This window comes from Pan paniscus, chromosome 8 (assembly GCF_029289425.2).
Source record: "Pan paniscus chromosome 8, NHGRI_mPanPan1-v2.0_pri, whole genome shotgun sequence".
Taxonomy (NCBI): Eukaryota; Metazoa; Chordata; class Mammalia; order Primates; family Hominidae; genus Pan; species Pan paniscus.
The window spans coordinates 20,148,198-20,175,141 of NC_073257.2; the positions used below are offsets into that span (position 1 = coordinate 20,148,198).

General features: G+C 43.1%; 1 protein-coding gene across 2 annotated transcripts in view; it reads right to left on the reverse strand.

The window, feature by feature from the left end:
- ITIH5 (inter-alpha-trypsin inhibitor heavy chain 5) overlaps positions 1–26,944 on the reverse strand; it is a 107,197-nt gene that overhangs the window by 39,726 nt on the left and 40,527 nt on the right. For both annotated transcript variants that reach the window (XM_008953128.4, XM_063607243.1), the window contains exons 6-7: positions 17,997–18,166; positions 16,864–16,980 (exon numbers count right to left, since the gene is read on the reverse strand). In XM_008953128.4, coding sequence (XP_008951376.3) covers positions 16,864–16,980; positions 17,997–18,166 — 287 coding nt within the window. The remainder of the gene's footprint in view (positions 1–16,863; positions 16,981–17,996; positions 18,167–26,944) is intronic.

A 26,944-nucleotide genomic window follows, 5' to 3' on the forward strand; every position in this document is an offset into this window, starting at 1 on the left:
TAGGCAAATCCATTTTTTATAGCTGATGTGTAAATAACTCAGGGCTAGAAATAGATTTTTTTTCCCACTTCTCTTCATGTGGAAGGTCAGTACTTCAGAGCATTTACATTCATTGTCAATTCCATACTTCTCATTCTAGCCAAGAACACAGCCTTAGTACATAGGCTTGACAGCCTTAACAAGAACCCAGCCTACCTCTAACTCTTGGCTCCAGGTGAACCCCAGGCATGGCTGCTTGCTCTAATAGAAAGTAAGAGGATGATGCTGACCAAGAGAGGTTCAGCTCTGTGTGTAACTGGTATCTCCCATCCGCTGTTCTGACACGCTAACTGATAAAATGATTGAGTTCTTGGTTTCTCACTCCTGGTCTAAATCTGAAGTTTATATTGTCCTACTGCAGGTCTGGATGCTAGATCCCCGCATGTTTCATTGTACAGGTGTTTTGGTGTCGGACTCCCCATCTGCCTTTGACCTGATCACCTTTCCCTTTCCCTTAAGTTCTCACGATTCCTCTCTGCCTGGCTTTGGTCCATCCTACGCCTCTCATTATAAATTCCCAGAGATGTGTCTTCACAAACATCGAGAACATGAAACACAAAGATATGGACAGGCTGGGAAAAAGCCATGCTCCATGTAAAATCATGGAACAATTATTTAAGAAGTAAACACAGCATATCCACAAATGTAGATTGTATATACAAGAAAATATGTAGAGGAAGTGGAGCCCCCTCCACCAGGCAGGGAGAGTGACACTGTTCCTGGGTCTCTTTCCATCTTCCCAGACTCTTAGTTAAGGTCGCCAATGAGACTGGAGAGGGAGATTTCTGTTGCAAGAGGGAAGAAATTATAAAAATGGGTGAACTTAACTGTTGGGGATTGAGAGGTGCTCTGGTTACTTTTTCTTATCTTCCTTATTTGTGCTAGATTGGATGTGGATAGCTACAGAGTCCAGAGCAGAGAAGGCAGTAGAGGCTTCTTAGATCTATGGGGAAGGAGGGTTAAGTAGAAACCTCACATCTCTTCCTACTCTGTCTGCCTCAATTACCTGGGGAAGAAAAGCAAAATGGCCTCAGAACTAAGTTCTAGCCAGTCATAAAGGGGGTAGGTTGGCTGAAGTTTCAGATGTCCTCCATATCTCAGAAATCTGAGCCAGTGGACAGGATGCTAGTGGGAGAATAATTCCAACGCTATGACTTAATCTGACCTCTGAAACCCCATTTTCCCACCTGGTCCCCTGAAACATTCTTCTGTCTTCTAGGTATTTTCCTTCAGTCTAGCACATTCTCAAAGTGACCACAACTGTCTCCTGAACATCTCTGAGCACTAGGTCCCTTCAGCCCACTGCTGCCATCAGCCCAGCCCTGCCCAGCCCACCAGAAATGAGCCCGGTCTCTCCTCCTGGATATTTGTCTTGTTACCTTGGCCTTTGCCTTCCCTTTCCAGTTACACGTGCACCTAGAAGAGATGATTGGGAAATCACTAATTATCTGACTTTACATTTGGTTAATCAGAACATCCTTCTTCAAGCTAAGAATTTGGCAAAGCCTAGGGGTACACATGGGACAGTTTGGGTCCCCCTAAATTCAAAGGTTGAAATCCTAACACCCAAGGTGATGGTACCAGGAGATGGGGACTTTAGGAGGTAATTAGGTCATGAAATTAGAGCCCTCATGGTTGGGATCAGTGCCCTTATGAAAGATCCCAGTGAGCTAGCTAGCTACTCCCTTCCACCATGGGAGGACATGCGGAGAAGTTGCATCTATGAACCAGAAGGTGGGCCCTCCCCAGACACAGAGTCTGTTGGCATCTTGATGTTGGACTTTCCAACCTCTAGAACTGTGAGAAATAGATTTCGTTGTTTATAAGCTACTCAGTCTATGGCACATATATGAGTCCATAGTGGCCTGAATGGACTAAGACACAGACTATGGCACCACTAAATATAACATTTTTTGCTACCAGTGGGGAAAGAGCTCTTAATTGTTATTAATTTTAATTTGGCTCCCCTCTCCCCACAAATTTTACTTATCCATCTTTCTTGAAACATCAGCAACTGATGTCATTTGGCAAACTGTAGAAATGTGCATCATGACCACATCTAAGCAAAAGTAAGAGATTTCAGAGAATCAAAGGAACAGTGTCTAAAACAGTGACTGTGAGAACTTCCTCTTCTTTACCCCAATTCAGAGAGAGGGCCGGCCCAGTGGGGTTCTTGGAGGTCAAGAATGCCAAATGCCAAGTGTTCATACCTGGGGAGGGTGACTGCTTTGTCCTCACAGAAGCAAATCTTCCAGAGCCAAATTCAAGGAGAGTTTGCCAGGCCATTGCTAAATCATAAACACTACTGCACTGAGGATTAGCTGAGGCTTTGCTTTGCCAGGCTGTCTCTCTCTCAATGACACAAGTCTGCTCCGTAGGAACTCTGAACACTCTTAGCAGCATCGATCTCCCTCCTGGTATCCAGTAGCCAGCATCAAGCAGCTCATATCGCCAACCTCTGCATGACCTGCTTCTGGGGGTCCTTCCAGGTGGCCCCAGGAATGCCTGTGAACACCCTGTGATGGGGAACGCCACCACACAGGGCCGACGGCCATCCCTGAGCAGCAGCTTTTCTCAGAACAAGGGCTACCCTTAGACTACTAAATCCCCTCACCAGAATTTCTCTTCATTGATTGTAGAATTGTTGATCACATGCATATCACCCACTTTTCCTCCTACCAAATCTGATACACTCTAAGGCTCAGTTTTTGTTTTGTTTTTTAGATGCAGTCTCCCTCTGTCACCCAGGCTGGAGTGCAGTGGCTTAATCTCAGCTCACTGCAACCTCTACCTCCCACGTTCAAGCGATTCCCATGCCTCATCCTCCTGAGCAGCTGGGACTACAGGTACGTGCCACCACGCAGGGCTAATTTTTTGCGTTTTTAGTAGAGACAGGGTTTCACCATGTTGGCCAGGCTGGTCTTGAACTCCTGACCTCAGGTGATCCGCCTGCCTCGGCCTCCCAAAGTGCTGGGATTACAGGCGTGAGCCACCATGCCTGGCCTAAGGCTCAGTTTTTGGCCTTTCATCCTCCCTCTCTCTCTCCTCTTCCCTGAAGGAGTTTTATCCATTCTTCAACTACCACATCTGTTTTGGGGTCTCTCAAGTCCATACCTCCAGGCTCTCCATCTGAATACCTTCACCACCCCACTGCCATTTCAGTATGAATCTGCTGAAAACTCAATACATAATATTTGGTATGGTTTGCCTGTGTCCCCACCCGAATCTCACCTTGAATTTTAATTCCCATAATCCCTACATGTCAAGGGCAGGACCAGGTGGAGGTAACTGAATCATGGAGGCGGTTTCCCCCAGGCTGTTCTCATGATAATGAGTGAGTCTCACAAGATCTGACGGTTTAAGCATCTGGCATTTCCCCTGCTTGCACTCACTCTGTCCTGTTGCCCTGTGAAGAAGGTTCCTGCTTCTCCTTTGCCTTCTGCCATGATTGTAAGTTTCCTGAGGCCTCCCCAGACATGCGGAACTGAGAGTCCATTAAATCTCTTTCCTTCATAAATTACTCAGTCTCAGGTATTTCTTCATAGCAGTGTGAGAACAAACTCATATAATATTTCTCTCTCAAATCAGCTTCTCCTCTAGGATTTCCTACTTCCACTCATGGTTCCAAAGTCTCAAGAATCTTTTTTTTTACTCTATCCAGCTAATTACTAAGCCACACTGCTTCTTCTTTAATAACAGCTCCATAGTTCTTCCTTCTTCCACATTCATAGTCACCACTCTGGCTCAAGTTCCTTCTTGTGGGGCACATGCTCTCATTCCATGCAGGCTCTCCGTGTCTCATAGCTTCTGTGTCCTATTTGTCTTACCAACAGCTGTGGCCCACAAATTACATTCCTACAGCACTTCCAGCTGCATGGCCCCTTCCATCAGCCACTGAAGAAATCCTACACCTGAGCATCACGTAAACAACTAAATCCCACCTCTGAGTTTAGCTGCAGCTGAGGCACACAGATCTGTGCAAGCTCAAACTCACCTCACGCTCTCAGAATCTCTGCTAAAAAACGCGTGGTATATCCATCTAATGAAATACTATTCAGCAATAAAAAAGAATGAAGTGCAGATGCACACTACGACATGGCTGAACCTGGGAGGTATCATGCTACGTGAAAGCAGCCAGGCACAAAAGGCTGCACACTGTATAACTCCATTTATACAAAATGTCTAGAATAGGCAAATCCAGAGACAGGAAGCCGACTAGTAGTAGTCAGGGGCTAGAAAAAGGGGTGAACAAGCAATGACTGCTAATCAGTGTGGGGGTTCTTTGGGGGATGATGAGATGTTCTAAAATTAGATAGTGGTGATGGTTTCACAACTCTCTGAAAATACTAAAAGCCACTGAATGGTATGCTTTAAAAGGGTGGATTTTGTGGTCTGTAAATTCTATCTCAACAACGCTGATACGGTTTTGTTTTTTGTTTGTTTGTTTTTCAGATGGAGTCTCGCTCTGTCATCCAGGCTGGAGTGCAGTGGCGCGATCTCAGCTCACTGCAAGCTTCGCCTGCCAGGTTCACACCATTCTCCTGCCTCAGCCTCCCAAGCAGCTGGGACTACAGGCCCCACCACCACGCCCAGCTAATTTTTTTTGAATTTTTAGTAGAGACGGGGTTTCACTGTGTTAGCCAGGATGGTCCCGATCTCCTGACCTTGTGATCCGCCCTCCTTGGCCTCCCAAAGTGCTGGGACTACAGGCATGAGCCACCACGCCCGGCCTGATATGGGTATTTTTGAAGTGTGTGGCATGACTGTCCCTTGGTCTGCGTGGACTGCCTCCTTGTGTGTTTTGTGCTGTTGTGTCGTGAGCGTCTTCTCAGAGGGGCTTTATCCGGGGGAATCCCCTGCAGCATAAGTTGGTGCCACGGCCCTGCAGGAGCTTCCCAGGCACCTCCAGGTTCTCCCTGGCCCAGAAGCCCTTGATGGGTAGATTATCAGAGTTCCTTGATTCCATGGTAGTGTACATTCAATCACCTGCTCACATGCTTCCAGGCTATTTGATTTGGGTCCCATGGTTATAAGGGAAGTCTTCCCTTGCCCCCCAACCTCCAAAGCCAAACAGAGTTGGGCAACCTTCTATGTTGTCTTCCTGCATCAGTGGGTGGAGGTTTCCTCTGCCTACTCTCCCCTAAGGGTGCAGTCCTTTGATGGAACCAGCTTCATCAGGGGTCTCAGGTTCAACCCCCCACCTCAGAGCGCCCAAGCTCTCATCTGCTGTTCCCACAGGGTCATGAAAGCCTCAGGCCCGAGGACCCAGCAACTCTCCTGGGGGATATCACTTAACTCACGCGCTCCGCGTTTTCCTTCTCCGTCCTCTTTTCATTCTGAGACTCTTAGACTGTGTCTTCCTTACCAGCAAGATGTGTTTCGATTCATCTCCTTTTCTAAATGTTTGTATCAGGAAGGTTTTCAAGTTATCTAGTCCAAAACATGACCCAAACCTTCGCACTATAGCATATTCAGCCTTCTTTCACGCCTCGTGGTTTTCCCCAACCAAGAATTCACTCATTCTTTTCCTGCCAAGAAAATTGTATCCCATCTTCAAGAACCAGTTCCTTTTCCATCTCCATCATTAATCTTTCCCTATCTCAAGTTATTTCTCTCCCCTACAATCCTTTCCACTATCTATGTTAGTTTTGAATAATGTAAGATTGTTTCTTTTTTTTTTTTCTTTTTTGAATGGAGTCTGTGTTGCCAGGCTGGAGTGCAGTGGTGTGATCATGGCTCACTGCAACCTCCGCCTCCCGGGTTCAAGTGATTCTCCTGCCTCAGCCTCCTGAGTAGCTGGGATGATAGGTGCCCACCACCACACCCAGCCAATTTTTGTATTTTTAGTAGAAACAAGATTTCACCATGTTGCCCAGGCTGGTCTCGAATTCCTGACCTCAGATGATCTGCCCCTCTTGGCCTCCCAAAGTGCTGGGATTACAAGCGTGAGCCACTGGGCTTTGTCTATTCTGTTTCTTTTCCCCAGCAAAATTCTAAAGTTCTCGGTGAAAGTGACTTAGGGCTGATGCCTTTAGAGACACGCTTTCTCCTGCCTCCACGCTTTGCACATGTCACGCATCTCTCTCATTCTGCTTGGATCCAATCCCCCTCTTCTCATGCCACCCACTCGATTAACTTCTAAGAGGCCTTTGAGACTCACCCAACTATGCCCTCCTCTGAGAATCATTCATCATCCCCTACTCTCCTACTACTAAAAAGAACTGATTACCACCCCATCACGCAACTACTGGCCCTTACATATGCCCTATTACACAGAGCACTCCCTATATAATTTTTGCCTGACTTTCTCTTCTTCTCTGAGCTTCTTGTGAGGAAAGGCTGTGTCTCATTTATCTCTGTGTCCCCCATACCTAGCACCCCCCCCCAACAGCCTATAACCCATAATTGTTTCATGTTTGGAGAATCTGAAGTCTAGAGTTAAAGTCAAAGTGGGAAGCTGAGTGACAGTCAGGTGTCCCGAACCCAAGAAGTGGGGGGCTGTGCTATCAGGCAACGCCAGCGCTTAGGAATTTTACCCAGTTGCAATTTCAATCAGCCAGCCAAGACTACACAATCCCTGAGTAACAAAGCATTCTGACACTGATAAGCACTTCCACGTTTGTTATCTCATTTAATTCTCTTTGACTTGTAGTGTTTATCTTGCTGTTACTTGTAGCAAAGTTTCGTTTCAGCCCCTATCTAGCCCTTTACAGAAAAAGTCTGCCAATTCCAATTTGGGACTTAAGTGAAAAACTGGGAAACCAGAAAGGAGGAAACTAGGCTTTTCTGTGATTTCCTGGCGCCACACTTTCCGATGCTCACAGCAAGGCTGCAATCTGAGCAGGTGATGCCGGAGCACCCCAAGCTCTATACTGACAAGTGTCTCTTTGTATGACAGCCACAAAGTGCCCACATTCAGAGATACTACACATTTCAATAACATGACCTCATTTTATAACAGATGCGGGCAAGGTTGCAGAGAAAAGGGAATGCTTATACACTGCCAGTAGGAATGTAAACTACTTCAGTCACTGTGGACAGCAGTTTGGCGATTTCTCAAAGAACTGGAAACAGAGCTCCTATTCAATCCAGCCAGCCCATTATTGGGTATATACCCAAAGGAATAGAAATCATTCTACCATAAAGACACACATTTGCATATGTTCATGGCAGCACTGTTCTCAAGACCAAGGACATGGAATCAACCTAAATGACCATCAGTGGTGGACTCGATAAAGAAAACGTGGTACAAATATACCATGGAATACTATGCAGCTATAAAAAAGTATAAGATCATGTCCTTTGGAGCAACATGGATGGATCTGGGAGCCATTATCCTAAGCAAATTAACCCAGGAACTGAAAAACAAATACTGTATACCCTCACTTACAAGTGGGAGCTAAACATTGAGTACACATGGACACGAAGAAGGGAACAGACACTGGGGCCTCTTGAGGGTGAGGGTCAAAAAACTACTTCTCAGGTACTGTGCTTATTAGCTGGGTGATGAAATAATCTGTACACCAAACCCCCTCAACACACAATTTATCCATATAACAAACCTGTATATGTGCCTCTTAAACCTAAAATAAAAGTTTAAAGGAAAAATAAATAAAATAGGACCTCATTTTACCTTTAAGATATACTTCGTCCGGGTAAATCTTAACTACCTCAACAACAGCAATAAATTTTTCAATGGGTGCCTCTAATTTATTTTAAATTATCTGTATTATCATTGTTGGAGAGCAATTTTTTTTCTTGAAACTAAAAATTCAAGCTTTCACTCATGGCCTAGGGAAAAAATATTTTGCCCTCTGTCCATCATTTATTACCTCATATTCTGAGTCAGAGACAAAAACCAGTTTTCCCCACTGTCTTCTGCTTCCTGCCTCAAGTCTCAAATCTCTGTTTTGCAATGTTTTCCTGAAACACGCATCTGCTGGTAGCAACGTCTTGACAAGGGCAGCCCAGTAGACGAGAATAAACACAATCAACTGGCATGTAACTCAAGGTCATTTTGATGAGTCCTTGCTCTAGACAGGTGTCAGCAAACTGTGGCTCAGGGGCCCTGCTGCTGCCTGCTTTTAGTAAATAAGCTTTTACTGGAACACAATCACACCCATTTCTTTGCATATTGCCTGTGGCTGTGCTCTTGTCACAAGGAGGACAGATCTTGCATCCAACAGCAGAGTTGAGTGGTTACAACAGAAACCATCTGGGGGCTGGGCGTGGTGGCTCATTCCTGTAATCCCAACACTTTGGAAGCCAAGGTGGGAGGATCGCTTGAGTCCAGGAGTTCAAAACTAGCATAGGTAACATAGTGAGACCCTGTCTCTACAGAAAGAAAGAGGAGGGGAGAGGGGAGAAACTTGGAAAAATGAATCTTCAGCCTGGCACTGTGGTTCATGCCTGTAATCCCAGCACTCTGGGAGGCTGAGGCAGGTGGATCACCTGAGGTCAGGAGTTCGAGATCAGCCTGGCCAACATAGTGAAACCCCATCTCTACTAAAAATACAAAATTAGCCAGGTGTGGTGGCGCATGCCTGTAATCCCAGCCTACTCGGAAGGCTGAGGCAGGAGAATTGCTTGAACCCAGGAGGCGGAGGTTGCAGTGAGCTGAGATAGCGCCATTACACTCCGGCCTGTGCAACAAGAGCGAAACTCAGTCTCGAAAGAAGAAAAAAAAAATCTTGTCTGCAAAACTTAAGATGTTTATCATCTGCCCCTTTACAAACGAGTTTGATGACACTGGCTCCAGAAAGCCAAAAAGGGAAGCTAGACTCTTCCGATATTTCCTTCTGATATTTCCTGAGGCCTTGCTTTCAGGTGCTTAAACAAGGCCTAGACCTGAACAGGCAAAGCAGGTGGACCCAACGCTCTCTGTTGTTGATTTTTATTTGCATGATAGCCACATAGCGTTTGCCTTCTGAGACCCTTTCCCCCAGTCTTTCAGGCATGCACTCACTGGGCAAGCTTGCATCCTCCTGCTTTCTGAGCGCCTTCATTTGTTCAGGGATTTCTCTCCCCTAACCAGATGGCAAGCCCTCAGAGGCCCTCTGGGTCCCGCAGCTCATGCTGAGCTTTCCTCCAGGCTGCTCGGTGAATCTGACTGCCTTCTTTGATCTCCGTCGTTTAATTTTTGTTTGTTTGTTTGTGACAAGGTCTGGCTCTGTTGCCCAGGCTGGAGTGCAATGGCGCCATCATAGCTCACTGCAGTCTCGACCTCCTGGGCTCAAGCCATCCTCCTACCTCAGCCTCCTAAGTAGCTGGGACTACAGATGTGGGCCATCATGCCTGGCTAATTTTGTTTATCTTTTTGGTACAGATGAGGTCTCACTGTGCTGCCCAGCCTGGTCTCGAACTCCTGGGCTCAAGCCATCCTCCCACCTCGGCCTCTCAAAGTGCTGGGATTACAGGCATGAGCCACCACACCTGGCCTGGATCCTCTCTTTTGAAATGTGGCAGACCCACAGAGTTTGAAGACGGCAGCTACAATATCACACTGTTGGACATCACTGGACTTGACAGTCACCCAGCTTGCCTGAGCCACTTTGCCTCAGTCTACATTTCTGCCATCTGCACGCACACTCGGATGTCACTTGCCCGATCCACATCATGAAAGGGAAAGAAGTTTGCCTCCCCATACACGCCCAAGGAGTGCTTAGTGTTAAATAATAAAACGTTGCTCAATAATTCTACGAATCAAAGCAGAACAGCTTCGTGAGTTTTTCACAATACTAGCCTGCTGGCTGGCACCTCTTTGAGTAGGTGACATCTGTGTGCACTCACCTGAGTGCACTGTCCTTCACATTACTTGGTGACAAAAACAGAGCCTCAAAGCTTGAGAAGTGGTCTACAGACCACCACTGTGTTACGGTCCATATGTGATGTTACGGAGAAGTGGTTTAGGTAAGGCTGACCTGGGCTTGAATCCTAACTTTCCTACTTATAACTTTGTGTATTTCAGCATAATTACATCATTTTCCTGGTCTCCACCTTCCCATGCATAAAATAGGGAGAGCAATGTTTACTTCACTGGATGGCTGAAAGATTAAATGAAGAAATGTACGTAAAACCCTCACAGCACTTGATACGCACTGATCACTCAATGGTAACTACTGTGCCTCAGAAAAATGCAGGATACATTTACTGTTTGTGGGCTGGTAGTTTGGCAGCAAATGTCATTACCCACTGTCTGTGAAGAGTTGGGAATGCATATTGTAATGATCAAACACAAGATGTTCCCCAAGTCCATGGAGCTTACAAATTATTCACCTGTAAGGTTACACATGAAATATCCAAATAGCCCTTGGGAACCCAATTTTGGACAGCGAGGGAGAAACCAATGTCCTAGAGCATAAAGTAAGCCTGTGAGTGAAGCAAAATCGACATGCAGATCCCAGTTCTCCTACTCGTTAATTCACGTTTGCCCTCATTTTAACTTGACTAATTCACGTTTGCCCTCATTTTAACTTGACAATTACAGATAAGAAACATGCTTGTTCTTTACCCTCTGAATGTGTCAACTAAATAAAATGGAGAAAGGAAGACAAGCTTCAAAGGCTTCATGGGAACCCAGAATTGGCACAGAGGGACACAGAGTGTGGGAACAGGTTTGAAGACCATTAAAGCATGGAAAACATCTGGTAAGTGATCCATTCGTCACTGCTTGGTTGCTAAAGAGGGTCCCTTAGCCAAGTTCTTCAATATGAATGTGAAAGTAGTAGATCTAATTCTATAGATCAGGGAAAGGAAAGACAAGAAAGTGGACACCATGGTCAAGGAAAAACATATTCTTAATGCTCCCAAGGACTACATGTCTGTCTGCAAATGTCAATGCTTTAAGCATGCAACTAACAACAAAAAAAGAAGCCTTCCCTGATTACATTTTTCTCCCCGCTCCCTTTCTTTTTTTTCTTTTTTTTTTTTTTTTTTTTTTTTTTGGCTCTTCTCAGCTCCCATTCTCACCAAGAAGTTTTAGCTCAAACTGGGAGGTAGAAACCCTGCCTGACCCAACACCACGGCCATCTCTCAACAAACTCATCTGCAAAAGCACACGGGAGGGAAAACAGCAAAGCCACGTGCCAGCAAACCTCAGGCAGCTCTGTTGCTGTTCCCAGGCCAGGCAGGTCCTGGCTTCCAGGATCATGTTCCCACTGGGATTAGGACAAGAACCAGAAAATGCCAGAGGCACACAGCTTTGGGGGCTCCCCAGGTGCCAATATACCCCTTACCGAGAATATTTTTTTAAGGTTGAATGGTTTTACAGCTTTTTCTAAATCAATAGTTCAAGTAATTATTAAATGCCAACTATGTGTCCCACATTGCAATAAATGCAGCAAGGTCTTTCAGGCCCGTCAAAGACGAGGGGAGCCAAGAACATTGGGAGTAACAGTGAATGATTCTTAATAGAATCCATGTGGATGCATGACAAATGTCCCACATTACCAAGCCTGTTGACACAATATGAAAAGCCCTTTGCTTGGGATAATTGTCCTCTTCACCAATAGACATAACATCATATACAAGACTCTTCAAAGAGCCAGCTAAGCTTTTCACTTAGTACTGTGGCCTTGGAGATGCTGAGAACTGCAAAAATAGTCCGCAGTTTTCAAAACCACTCAAGGCAGCGAGGGGCTTTCAAAATTGCTCAGACATGTGTTTGGCTGGTCTACGGTGGCTCTCCTGGAAAGAGGCCATGCTGAAGCTTCGAAGCCAGCAGAGTGCATGCCAGACTTTCAGCGGCTAGCAAGGAATGGAATTTTAATATCCAGGAATGAAGGAAGAGGGGAGAATAACAAATGATCTGACATCTGTTATTACATTGCTCTTGCATCATGCGAGGAAATCCCTGCCTTCTGCAATGCAGCCTTCTCAATTGGGTCTTGAAATGTAAGACTGCCTTGACCTTGTATCCATTTGCACTTCTGCCAGCTGCATACATGTGTGCCTTCTTACCGCAACCACACTGTTACTTGCACGGTACATGGCTTAGTTCTCAGACTTCAGACCTGGGACTAAAGGCTGCCACCACCATTTATTAGCCAACTTATCTACCTTTGCAAAGCCTCAGTTTCTCCACCAGTAAAATAGGGATGACAACTAAATTATTTTAAAGATTAAAGATTCTTGCATTAAATCATTCACATAATACTCTTAGCTATTTTGGAAATGGCCCATGCCATATTTTTAAGAAGTGCCCGAATTATTTTACGATTAAACGTACATTTAGGAGACCCTAATTTAGTTCATTAGTTTTTCTCTGGATAATTTGGGGCAGGGTTTATTTTTCTGAGGGTTATTTGGCAAGAAGATTCTTGATCATTCTCCCACAGGAAGTGGAAGACAACCCTGGGGCACTGGATTGGACTAGGTTTGGGGTTAAACCCTGAAGTGACTCTGGCACCTGAGATGCATTTCTTTAATTACTAATATGCTTGATGTTTTTTTCATAATTTTATCAAATCATCTTATTTCTTTCTAGTAGCTTGTTTTATATCCTTTGCTCATTTTCTTATATAGGATTAATTTTCATTAATCTGGAACAGTTCTTTACATATTAATGATACACTTATGTCTTTTTCCTGCATGTAATTTTCTAGTCTTTTGTTTACTTTTTTTTGTTTACAACAAAAATTTAAAATTTTTATGTAGCTAAAGTTACTGATTTTCCCCTTTGTAATTACTTTTAGGCTTAAAAGTGATTATACTGCTTTTAGGCTTAGAAAGTTTCTTCCCACTTGAAAATCAGTTAAATATGCACCTGCATTTTTTTTTTTTTTTTTTTACATATTTTGGGGTGTGGTTCATTGATTACCTTAAGCCTCTTCACCCATTTGGAAATCTTAGCCTAGTAACAGTTTTAAATGTTATAAATTGGCACAGACTTTTTAGAAAATGTTTTTGGAATGTGTACCAAACCCACAAATGAATTGGTATTCTTTGCCCCAGTAATTCCAGTTCTAAGAATCTAATTTAAGAAAATGACAGGGCATGCGTCAGGCATTTCTACATGAAGACAGTCATCCCGATGGGGTTTATTATCACAAAAAATGGAAATGGCTGAAAAGTCTCTAATGGGTGGTAGGGTGAATAAATGTTCTGCAGCTACACACTCCCATATGGTTACTATTAGCCACATATTAACTATGCAAATTTAAATTTATTAAAATTAAAAATTCAGTTCCTCACTTGCATTAGCCATACTTCACTTGCTCAACACCCATATGTGACTACTGGCTATTGTATTGGACAGCACAGGTGTAGAACATTCCCATTCTCATAGAAGCTTCTAGTGAACAGTGTTGCTCTATGGCCATTAGAATCAGGTTTTTAAAGAATATTTAACGCCATAAGATATATTCATAATATGGGGGTGAATAAAAACATCAGAATACAAACTATTCGGTAGTCAAAGGAATTCAGACTAGTTGCAGTTAATTTAATCATAAATATCTTCAGCAAGTTATGTTTGTTCAGAGGAAATACAAACCCTGCCCCCACAAAAAAGCTGTTTTTGTTTTTTGTTTTTTGTTTTTAGAAAGAAAAAGAAAGAACATCTGAAGATTCATAGGTACCTAGGAATTAAATGAGATGCCTGGGGAAACCCAGCCCATGGCACCCACTCAGTAACTGTTAAGTGATTCAAAATCCAACTGGCAATTATCATACTGATCGTATGTCAGCCTAACTAACACTGTATTCTGTGATCCACGGTGGTCTTAAAAGAAGCCATGATTATTCTTCTGTCAGCATCGATCATGCAGCCATCAATGTCACAAAACAACTTGGTCAACGAATGGCACTTAAGAACTTGTAGTATACAGGGCCGGGCGCGGTGGCTCATGCCTGTAATCCCAGCACTTTGGAAAGCTGAGGCGGGCAGATTACCTGAGGTTAGGAGTTCGAGACCAGCCTGGCCAACATGGTGAAATCCCACCTCTACTAAAAATACAAAAATTAGCTGGGCATGGTGGCGAGCACCTGTAATCTCAGCTACCTGGGGGAACTGAGGCAGGACAGTTGCTTGAACCCAGGAGGAGGAGGCTGCAGTGAGCCGAGATCATGCCATTGCACTCCAGCCCAGGTGACAGAGTGAGACTTCGTCTCCAAAAAAAAAAAAAAAAAAAGAACTTGTAGCCCATAATACGAAGAACTTCACAAGGTATTTGGTAAGTAAGGAAAGGCTATGTGGCCTCTAAAACATCAATAAATATCAGCCACTATAAGAGAAAGCTTCACTTTGGTGTAACAAAAACTTTGGGAAAAACTTTGGGAAACCTACAAGTAACTTGAGCCCTAAGGGACTCCAAAGTTTGGATTTCGCAGACACAGACAAGCACATGTTTACTGTGCTTGAGAAAATATAAAAGATTAAAAACTGTAAAAAACGGAAAATCCTAAAACATCAGAGAGGAGATTTGAAAAAGAACTTAAACATTTTCTTTAGCTTCCCAGTAAGAACTAAAAAAGCTTAAAAAATGGGGTTTTAAAAAAAATCTTTAAAGTAGCAGAAAGCAAACAAAACAGTGAGAAAAAAAAATCTGAGAGAAGATGCAAATTTTAAGAGGTGAGCTCAGCATTTGGGACCACTTGTGTCCCAAGGATGTTTGCCAAGGCCGAAGAGACACCTGAGAGGCCGCACATCCCCTTTGTAGCTTAGGGGTTCTCTGGCAAACCTACACTGTGTGCAAAGCAGAAATATGCCAGCTCCTAAGAGTTCTGCAGTCCAGCTTCGAGCCATCTGGGCTGCCCAAACACCTCCACCCCTGAAAATGGACTAAAGTAATCCCAGACTTTTATTCCCCCAGGGATCTGACAGAAACAAGCCCAAACCTTCTCTAGAGGAAAAGACCATCATCCTAGGCCTCAAACTATTTCTACAAACAGATTTTCAAATATTATGTTCATCATTTGATCACTGCCAGTGTAGAATACCATACCTAGTAAAAACTATCCTTAAAGGATAAAAGTAAAATAAATCATTTTCAGACAAAGATAGAGAATTATTTTTAAAAATACGCTCATGGATGATGTTCCTCATGCAAAAGAAAAGGAACCCAGATGGAAAGTCAAGAAAGCAGAAGGAAGAAAAAGTCAAAAATGGAGCAGTTGGCAGGTTGCGCTCTGGACGAGCACGTGATGTTAAAGAACCACTAAAAGCTGATTCACAGAGCAAGGTTATTTTCCCCCTACATTAGTTCGACATTATATTTGACTATCCTCTAAAACAAGCTTGTCCAACCCCTGGCCCACAGGCCACATGCAGCTCAGGTCAGCTTTGAATGCAGCCCAACACAATTTCATAAACTTTCTTAAAACATCGTGAGATTTTTTGCGTGATTTTTTTAGCTCATTAGTACTGTTAGTGTGAGTGTATTCTATGCATGGCTCAAGACAATTCTTCTTCTTCCAGTGTGGCCCAGGGAAGCCAAAAGACTGGATACCCCTACTCTGAAAGAAAATAGTTAAACTCTAGTCTCACATCATATTTTGGAATATGTTTTTGCTCTATTGGAGTGTAGGAAAACCAGATGCCATGAAAAACCAGAAAGCCATGGAAAACCAGAAGATACAGATTTCACTGCCAGATTTTTAAAATATAAATGGCCAAAGAAGCCATTTATAAAGTAGTAGATTGAGATTGAGAAAACATAGTTGCAATAGTTTATCAGCTAGGAGTAGGTTCAACTGCGTGTGAGGCAGGACCTGGAGGTGGATGCAGGTTGGACAGAGAGTTTCTATGAGATTTGAGATAGTATCTCACTCATTAAATCACAAATGCATTGTGAATTGTATAAAAAAATGAAAAAGGCCGGGCATGGTGGCTGATGCCTGTAATCCCAGCACTTTGGGAGGCCGAGACAGGTGGATACCTAAGGTCAGGAGTTCAAGACCAGCCTGGCCAACATGATGAAACCCTGTCTCTACTAAAAATACAAAAATTAGCCAGGTGTGGTGGAGTATGCCTGTAATCCCAGCTACTCAGGAGGCTGAGGCAGGAGAATCTCTTGAACCCAGAAGGCAGAGGTTGCATGCAGTGAGCTGAGATCACGCCATTGCACTCCAGCCTGGGCAACAAGAGCAAGACTCCATCTCAAAAAACTAAATAAAATAAAATAGATAATGAATTTTAAAAGACAAACTAAGAGATTCATGTTTTTGAAGAATGTAAAGATATTAGCTGGTCTGGCAGCCAGTAGCTCTGTTTTCTATTATGTGAGTTTGAAATGTATCGTATATGAAAGATTCTGACATTTATGATAGCAGAATAAGATAAGAAAGTCTTCTCCAGTGGTTTGTAAGAAAAGTATAAATAGTCATATTTTCAGGAATCCAATTTTTCAACATAAACTACGTGACCCCTGAATGTCTCCCCACCACCCTGGAATTTTAAGATTCATCCTAAATTTTGTGACATCAGTCCTGACTGTGTCCTGAGTTCTTTATTCTAAGGAGGCTTCCAATGATTCTATTCCACTGTTCTCAAAGGAATCATCGCTGAACAGAATTACTCCATCAATGATAGTGCTGAGGACTGGCTCTGTCGATGTATTCCTGTCTCACTTACATTATCCACTCTGCCAGTGCTGTTTATTTCAAGGGGTTTCTACAGTACGTCCCTCTGCTCTCTTAAAACCACCACAGTGAAATACAGTTTATGTCAAATGACTTAACTGAATCTGCTCAAGAAGGCTTTCCATAGGCAGGAATCGCTGGATGGTAAAGCTGACGTTTGGCATCTACTGAACTTTATTCGCAAAGCAAGTCATTGTCCCAGGCAAAAGCGAGAGAGGAATAAATGGGCGGTTGGCACTCACTCACCTGCCGGAGTTTGGTTCCCACCATAGAAGCACTGCTGTCAAGCACGAATACCACATTCTTGGGTAAAGGAGGAAGGTCTTTAGGAGCAAAGTAGTGCACAAAATAGCCATTTAGAACCTGGTGGAGGGAAAAGAAAGTAAAAACGGTAGTACCTAGAGTGGGGAGCAAAAATACCTGAAGTGGGTAGTCTATGGAATTTCTAAAAGTTAAAGCATGACAAAGAGTTTAGGGTGAGATTCCACACCTGGAGTAAAATTATCTAAGGCCCTGATCCCTCCAAGAGAACTAATTGCTCATTTAATCTGTATAAGGGTAGACTCTTCCCTTTAAAATTGATCAATGATGACTACCAGTTCAAGTTTAATTATCCAACCCTTGGACCTTTGCTACTTGAGAATTCTGCTTCCTTCATTATCTGTTTTTTTTACCAAGCATCTTACAAGTTGAGACATCAAGATTCTCTACATTCTGGATGCAATTAATAGGTTTTAATATTCCCACCCTGTCTCTGGAACAATAAGACCTAAAGGGAAATGAGCAGTCTCTTTTAATTAAAATGGAACATGGACCAAGCGCGGTGGCTCATGCTGGTAATCCCAGTGCTTTGGGAGGCTGAGATGGTCAGATCACTTGAGGTCAGGAGTTCGAGACCAGGCTGACCACCATGGCAAAACCCCATCTCTACTAAAAATACAAAAATTAGTGGGGCGTGGTGGTGGGTGCCTGTAATCTCAGCTACTCGGGAGGCTGAAGCAGGAGAATCGCTTGAACCTGGGAGACCAAGGTTGCAGTGAGCCGAGATTGGCCACTGCACTCCAGCCTGGGTGACAGAGTGAGACTTGGTCTCAAAAATAAAATAAAATGGAGCATGAACTAAAATTCTAATTTCATCTAAAACACCACAGGGAGCTTTATATTACAGATTTCACTTGCTCTGCAGATTACTGAAGCTGGAAATAGGTTCCCTCAGCAAAAAAATACCACTAGTCTCTTTGAAGAAATATTTTGGATTAAAACAAATTTACTAAGAAGCAGAAAGTTCTCTCTCCCTTAGGTAAACATTGGGATCCACAGTATGAGTCTGTCCAAAGTACCAACCAACCAACATGAAATAGCAACGACGATCCCATTACCTGGATGTCCCCAATGCTCTGTTCTCTATTGACGTCATATCTAATGATAAAGTCTCCCAAAATTCCATTCTGGGCAATCCTGGCTTGTTGTACTACAGTAGGTTTAAAAATGATGTTGGCAAATGTTTCATTTTGGTTAATGACAGTAGATGGGGGAGGCCCAGAATCATCTGCAAACAAGATAGAAACATAATTAATAACTTAATATATATTTTTCCAAAAAGAAATAAAAACTGTTTGGCAGACACAGAGTTTTAGATTTCATTTTATTACAGGCTTGTATTTCACAGGAACTTCTAAGACTGTACTCATATATCACAATGCGAGAGTTATGTCATCATATAGTTCCCTCTTATGCCTCTTTTTGAACCTTTTCTTATGAACATTTTTAAAACACACAAAAGTAGAGAGAATAGTAAAATGAACCCCTGTACCCATCACCCAACTTTAACAATCATCAGCATGTTACCAACCTTTTGTATGTTTTTATCTATTCCCCATTTTTTCCTAGAGCATTTTAAAACAAATTCCAGACACCATATTTCATCCATAAATACTCCAGTATGTCTTTACCTGTAAGAACTCTTTTACTAACATAACCACAAAACCATTATCACAAGTAACAAAATTAATGCTCAATGCCCTATTATTATCTAATTCTCAGTTTGTATTTAAATTTATCTGATTCCCTAAAGAAAGGGTCTTGGTCTGGTTGATTTGCTTGAATGAAGATTAGAAGAGTCCCCAATCACATTCCATTTTTATTTCTTGCTTCTTTTAATCTCCAGTGTCTGCCTCCACCTCTTTTGTGATGCTACATATATGTGATAAATCGCTGGTCACTCGTCCTATGGGATTTCTCTTTTTCTGTATTCCTTTTTTTTTTTTTTTTTTTTTTTGAGACAGCATCTCAATCTGTCACCCAGAGTGCAATGGTGCAATCACAGCTCACTTTTGGACTCAAGTGATTCTCTCACCTCAGCCTGCCAAGTAGCTGGCACTACAGGCACACACCAGCATACCTGGATCATTTTTTGTTGTTGTTTTTTGTAGAGACAGGGTCTTGCTATGTTGCTCAGACTGGTCTTGAACTCCTAGGCTCAAGCCATCCTCCTGCCTCGGACTCCCAAAGTTCTAGGAGTACAGGCGTGAGCCACCATGCCCGGCTTATGGCTCATTAAAAAAAAAAAAAAAAGTCTCAAAGCTTTTTCACATGAAATTTAGGATATAAATTAGAATTACAGAAAGATAAACAGATAAATGGATATTATGTAATTTATGAAAACCTAGTGTGATGACAGATTAAGCAAAGAGCATCCCATCTTTTAGTCCTGACCTTCATTTCCTGTTAGAACACAGAGAATTATTTAGCAAACTACTCACGTTTATAAACCCAAACAACACCATATCTATGTACTTAGCAATAAAAACCCAAAGGATGAGGTCTGCATGCACCCTGGAGAACATGAAAACATAAACAAGAATTGTTAATCATAAGGGCATGTGGAGGCTTTTTATCCAGATATTGAATCAAAGCCAGACTTAAAACTGCTGCAAAGCCTCTGATTATCTTTTTAAATGTACTCAAGTTGATAGCATGAAATAGGCTGACCAGCCATTTCCCATCTCCAATTAGCAGAATGAAAAAGGAAATGAGGCGTTAAGTGGCCACAGTAATTTGTATTTAAAAATAAATTTCCTTCTGCTGAGGGTTTATTAGACACACAAGTCAAAGGAAGTTTAAACATTTCATTTAACAAAACAGGCAATTATTTTTCAGAGACAATTTAGGTGTAACCTTAACAGGAACCACAAGGTAGAACAGATTCTTCTATTATTTGCACTTATCAAGGACAGGGATTTTGGAAGTGATCAGAGAGCCAGCAAAGAGAAAAGGTTATTTTTGTAGGGAGACAGTTACATAAGAGAGAACATGAGCCCACAGATCTGCTCATCTGAAGGAGTTGGGAAAATCCAGACAGTGCATGGACAGGTGGCACAGCCCAGGTCACTACCAGCATGGTTGAAGATGCCTTAGACCCATTAGACAGGAGAAAGAAACGGGTGCTGAAAAAGGAAAAGTCCTTGAAATTAAAGGAAACTGCATGCTGTCCAGGGTCAATCTCTCATTGGTGGTCATTGTTAAAGCACCCAGAGTGACAGGCATCATAATATATCAGCTAAGAACGCAGGATCATGGTCAGAAACCTGCATTCAAATATTGGTTTTACTTCTTATCAGCTGTGAGACTTTGAGCAAGTTACTCGGCCTTGGTTATCTCATCTGTAAAATGGATTAATGATAGTACCAATCTCACAGTATTGAAAAGATCAAGTGATGTCACGTACTTAGCACCATTTTCCAGTTCACAGTCAGCAGTCATGCTAGCTTATATCATTACTGTATCAGTCCATTTTCACACTGTTATCAAGAAGTACCTGAGACTGGGTAGTTTATACAGAAAAGAGGTTTAATTGACTCACAGTTCCGCATGGCTGGGGAAGCCTCGGGAAACTTACAATCACGCAGAAGGCAAACGCAAAGCGAACACGTCTACAAGGCGGCAGGAGCGAGAGACAGAACTGGGAAGCGCCGGACTTTTAAACCATGAGATCTCGTGAGAACTCACTCACTATCACGAGAACAGCAAGGGGGAAATTCACCTCCATGGTCCAATCACCTCCCACCAGGCCACTCCTCCGACACATGGGGATTACAATTCGAAATGCTATTTCCGTGGGGACACAGAGCCAAACCATATCAATTTCCAACCTTAACTATATAAAATAGAAGGAGGGGCCAGGCCCGGTGGCTCATGCCTGTAATCCCAGCACTTTGGGAGGCTGAGGCGGGTGGATCACCTGAGGTCAGGAGTTTGAGATCAGCCTGGCCAACATGGAGAAACCTCGTCTCTACTAAAAATATAAAAAATTAGGTGGGTGTGGTGGCTGTAATCCCAGCTACTCAGGAGGCTGAGGCAGGAGAATATCGCTTGAACCAGGGAGGCGGAGGTTGCAGTGAGCTGAGATAGTGCCATTGGACTCCAGCCTGGGCAACAAGAGCAAAATTCCATCCCACCACCCCCTACCCCCGCAAAAAAAAAATAGAAGGAGCAATTACATATACAACTATAAACACAAGTCAAACTTGGGATACCACAAGGCAATAAAAACAAAAGAACTAATATTGCTATTTAGAACATGGTTGAACCTCACAGTCTTCTTGAGTGAAAATATCAGACACAAAAGGGCATGTTCTCTCTGCTTCCATCTGCATAAAGTTCAAGAGGAGCATGAAATATCCATGGCAACTGGAGTAGAACACTGCTGACTTTTAAGGGCCTGCTAAGGACCAGGAAAGAGCACATGGTAATTTTGAGGAAGGGGGAAAATATTCCATGTCTTGAGGTGGAAGGCAGTTGTATGAGGGTATACCTATGTAAAATTTTATCAAGCTGTACACATGACATTTGTACCGTTTATGGTGTATGTACACCCCAGTTATTAACATTTAAATTTATTGTTAGCAAAGTAGATTAAGCAAGCATTCCCCGGCATGGAACATAACAATGTTATTTGCCAAACAGACCCCTCTGTGTCCTTCTCCTTAGGATGAATGTGCATGGGCATTTACGAAATGAGGATTAGGTGTGTCCAGAGCAATTCCAGCCGGCAGAATTAGGACCAGGGAGAGAGTTTCTGGGAGGCACTTTTCAGCGCAGTGTCGGTGAACCCTAAGAAAGCTGTCCTGTTGGGATCGGCCGCCTTCACAACCCATCCCATTAGAAGGGCCCAAGTGAACCCTGGAATAATCCCCCCCACGAGGGTGTAGAGCAGTTCTCACAGTGTGATCTTCAACCAGCAGCATCAGCAGCTCCTGGGAACTTGCTAGAAATGCCAATTCTCAGGCCCACCCCAGAAACTCGGAGTCAGAAACTCTGGGGATGGGACTCCGCCATTTGTGTTTTAACGAGCCCTCTGGGTGATTCCGGCTTTTGCCCATAGAAAATAGGCATGTACCTTACACATTGTCTGTGTGCCTTACACATAGAAAAGTGTCAATAAAATGTGTTGTATGCAATTAGGCAGCACTTGGATTATCTCTAAGATTCTACAATAATTAGATGAGACTCTCTTTATGCTGCCAGCATGTACCTACTTAGTCTTGCTTCCAATCTCTCTCGCGAAAATGCTTTTTACAAGCTCCCTGAATTAATGCCATTCATGGCTGAGTAAAAGCACTGGGGATTAGAAAGTATAGTTTCTCTGTTCATCATTCACTTGACTAGGCTCTTTGATATGGACCATGAGGAAGGATACTGTATGATTATTTTGGCTTCCTAGTGACCTCTGGTTTTACTAGCTCATGATGAAAATTCATGAGATTCAACTAAATGGGCTTATTTTACACACCCAAAGAATGGGTTGATTCTCAGTTTGGTTACTCACCAAGGAGCCTGGTTCCTGAGGCCAACCACCACCCAGGAAGAAGCAGACAGTAAATGTGACCCAATAAATTTTTCACTACTTTTTTTTTAAGTTTACTGGGAGCAATTCCAGAGGAGCATCTCTAGAAAATAGAATCATCTTTTTATTAAGGGGGAAAAAAATCTGTTAAGTAGGTTCATATGGGCTGTTCCACCGTTACTGACCAAAATCCCAGAGCAGAACATGACTCCGTTTTTCCTTGCTGTGAATGGGGGCTCACCCTGCTTACCGCCACAGATATTTCCTAAGCACAAAAATGAGTGTCACCCGCAGAGTCATCAGAGTCACAGGTTAATGAAGACCGCAAGGAAAGACATTGGTGCAGAACAAAAAAGAGGAAGAATCTGACCCACTTGTCTAATGAGAACCCATGTCTCTTTCCTCCTTCGTGTTCTCTCCTTCTTGCCCGCTTCTATGGCGAGCTGGAGCAGATGCTCCGATTTGAGGGAGGCCAAGTCTTCTAATCCCATCTTCCTGTCTTCATGCGGGCATTGGTGGTCCCATGCAAGACAACCCCAGGGACACACAACTGCTTCTCCTGCCCTCGGGAAAATTCATTCATGCTCTTCCTCCACTCACTGACTCTTCCCTGCCTCTCAGGCCACCAGGGCTCCCAGGGGGCTCTCTTCTTTTCTAAAGCCCAGTATTTTAGAGCAAGAAGTTTTGTGTTATCTTTGCAAACTACAGAATACCAAAGAGAGTGGGTTCTAGAGTGTGACTGAATCAAAACGACTGACTTAATATTCCTGAGCTTCAGTCCCACATCTGTTACATGGAAACAATTCCACAGTCACAGAATCATTGTTGAGATGAAGTGAGATCTCATATGTAATGTACCCCGTGTGGTGCCTGGCAGACAGTAGGTGCTCAATACATACTAGCTCCATCCTCTTCCCCTTCAGAAGTAGTTTTTTGTACTTTGTCCATTATGAAAGGCAACTTATAAAGAAAAAAATGCTCTTTGATAACATACAGTTCACATTTTGTCATAACAGTTTTCTCTATACCACTGAAAGCTTGAAAAAAAAACAATATTTTAAAAGGACAAACACATAATAAACATTCATAACAGGAAATTCAATATATATACACATTATACATATGTCAATATACTTATATAAAGAATAATCTTTAAAAAAAGAATAATCTTTACAAAATATAATGAAGTCAGTAGCTGTCTGAAAGTCCCTTAAAATTATACACAGAATTTTGCACGTAAGCGTAAATGTACATTTTTTTCTGAAGAAAGGATGCATTGATTTTGCCACATTCTCCAAGGACTCTAAAGAAAGTTAAGAACCATGCCTATAAGTGCCATTAAATATTCCTCTGTCTGATCCTATTAGGTAATGACAAAGTACTTTATAGCTTGTGCATCAGAGTTGAAGAGAACAAAACATATGTCCTTAGTGATGTCCTGATACATGGATGTTGGTCGCAAACATACAATCTTTTCCTAGACAATTATCACATGGGGAAAGATGGCAGCCAACTGCTATGTAAAATGCCAAAGGTGAAAAGATTGAGAAGAGCCCCATGCTCACAGCCACGGGCTGGAAGCGCCACCCTCTGGGTTGATAGGGAGAGGGATTTCCTGGCCTCTGTTTCCTGAGGGTCTGGGTTTTGGCTGCTGTCGGAGAAAAGCAGCCAACACCTGGTGCATTGACAAAAGGATTTCCCAACACACGCTGCCTGCTCATTTCCTCTTTAGAAAGAAGCTTAAATTGTCTATGTTTGTTTATGAACCCTGCTTACCTGGGATCCAACGAGGCAATTTCTTAAATATATGGAGGTCAAATATACTGTGAATAATTGGAGCACTACCCTCTGAGGGTGGCAATAAAGACAAAACTCAAGCAAATCAGCAGAGGATTGAAAGAAAAACTGGTAACACAGAGGCAATGACGATGAGAAGGAATTTGGTTAAATACCTTCATAAGGCCGGGCGTGGTGGCTCACGCCTGTAATCCCAGCACTTTGGGAGGCCGAGGCAGGCGGATCACAAGGTCAGGAGATCGAGACCACCCTGGATAACACGGTGAAACCCCGTCTCTACTAAAAATACAAAAAAATAGCCAGGCATGGTGGCAGGCACCTGTAGTCCCAGCTACTCGGCAGGGTGAGGCAGGAGAATGGCGTGAACCCAGGAGGTGGAGCTCTCAGTGAGCCGAGATTGCACCACTGCACTCCAGCCTGGGAGAGAGAGTAAGACTCCATCTCAAAAAAAAAAAAATACCTTCATAAGTCTCTTACTATCCACAGTTTTCTTTTGGGAAAGGATTTTTCTTCCCCCTATATGAATGTTTGGTATTTTAAATCCTTTTGGAAAACAGCATCATATAGATATGATAGCAACACATAGCACAGAATACTAATTCAAATTTACAGCTGAAGGGATTCAAACTCAACTGTAGTATTTTATAGTTAAGTAGATGTTTGCCCAGGTTTCTTAGCAAATCAGCTTTCTTCACTGCTTATTCAATGCTCTTCCTTCCTAAAATAATAGATTCCCAACTCTCAGTTTTCCATATTTGAAAAAATTTCCCAAGAGAGACTATGTGTGAAAACAAGTACAACTACCTCACCCAGCAAGCACACTTTCTAAAAGTTAACCCTTAAAAATATGCATTCGCAGGCCAGGCACAGTGGCTCATGCCTGTAATCCCAGCACTTTGGGAGGCCGAGGTAGGCAGATCACCTGAGGTTGGGAGGTCGAGACCAGCCTGACCAACATGGAGAAACCCCGTCTCTACTAAAAATTCAAAATTAGCGGGACATGGTGGCGCATGCCTGTAATCCTAGATACTCGGGAGGCTGAGGCAGGAGAGTCACTTGGACCCGGGAGGCAGAGGTTGCAGTGAGCCAAGATCGCACCATTGCACTCCAGCCTGGGCAACAAGAGCGAAACTCCATCTCAAAACAAACAAACAAACAAACATGCATTATCAGGCCAGGCATGGTGGCTCATGCCTGTAATCCCAGCACTTTGGGAGGCCAAGGGGGGCAGATCACCTGGGGCCAGGAGTTCCAGACCAGCCTACCCAACATGGTGAAACCCTGTCTCTACTAAAAATACAAAAATTAGCTACTAGGGAGGCTGAGGCAGAAGAATTGCTTGAACCTGGGAGGCAGAGGTTGCAGTGAGCCAAGATTGTGTCACTGCACTCCAACCTGGGCGACAGAGTGAGACTCTGCCTCAAAAAAAAAAAAAAAAAAATATATATATATATATATATATATATACACACATATATATATATACACACATATATATATATATATATTCATTATCCCTTTCTGCCATCATGTGTCCATTGGAGACCTCAAATACTAGCTGCTCCAAGCATTTGAAATTCAACCAAATGGAAGCCCACCAGAAACAATGGTAGAGCAGCCAAGGAATATGAGATTGAGAGACTTCTGTCAAATGCCTTTGCAGTGTTCTCTGGCACGCAGGCAGAGCAGGGGCTAATAACCGAGAAAAGCAGAGTGGCACTTGGTGCAAAAACACAGTGCAATATAATTCAGCCTTCAAAAGAAGAGAAATGTTGACATGTGGTACAACATGGATAAACTTTGAGGACATTATGTCAGGTGAAATAAGCCAGACACAAAAGAACAGATACTGTATAAGTCCACTTACATGAGGTATGCAAAGTTGTCCAGTTCATAGATGAGACAGAAAGGAGAACAGTGGTTATCTGGGACCAGGGGGAAGGAGAGATGAGGAGTCAGTGTTTAATGGGTACAAAGTTTCAGTTTGGGAGATGAAAAAGTTCAGGAGATTGGTAATACACCAATGTGAATAGACTTAACACTGCCAAACACTTAGAAGTGACTCAGATGGGCCGGGCATGTGGATCACACCTGTAATCCCAGCACTTTGGGAGGCCAAGGCAGGTAGATCACTTGATGTCAGGAGTTCGAGATCGGCCTGGCCAACATGGTGAAACCCTGTCTCTACTAAAAATACAAAAATTAGCCGGGCCTGGTGGCGTGAGCTTGTAACCCCAGCTACTGGGGAGGCTGAGGCAGGAGAATTGCTTGAACCCAGGAGGCAGAGATTGCCATGAGCCAAGACTGCACCACTGCACTCTTGCCTGGGTGACAGAGTGATACTCTGTCTCAAAAAAAAAAAGAAAGAAAGAAAGAAAGAAAAACAAAAAGAAATGGCTAAGATGGTAAATTTTACGTTGTGTGCTTTTTATCACAATTTTTACAAGGTTTTTAATTGCCAACTCTAAGTTCTGCAAAGGCAGTGACAACATCTTAGACGTCTGTAGATTCCAGGAACCTTGCACAGTGCCAGAAACATGTGAGAGTTCACGTCCAGCTTGCGGAACATTGAGGATGAAAATGATGAAATGCATTAGTGCATAGCTGGGCAGATGGACAGAGCAGCCCTTCAAGGGAACTGATGTTTCTCTTCCCGAAAGTGTTCAGGGGGTGTGGCAGATGCTC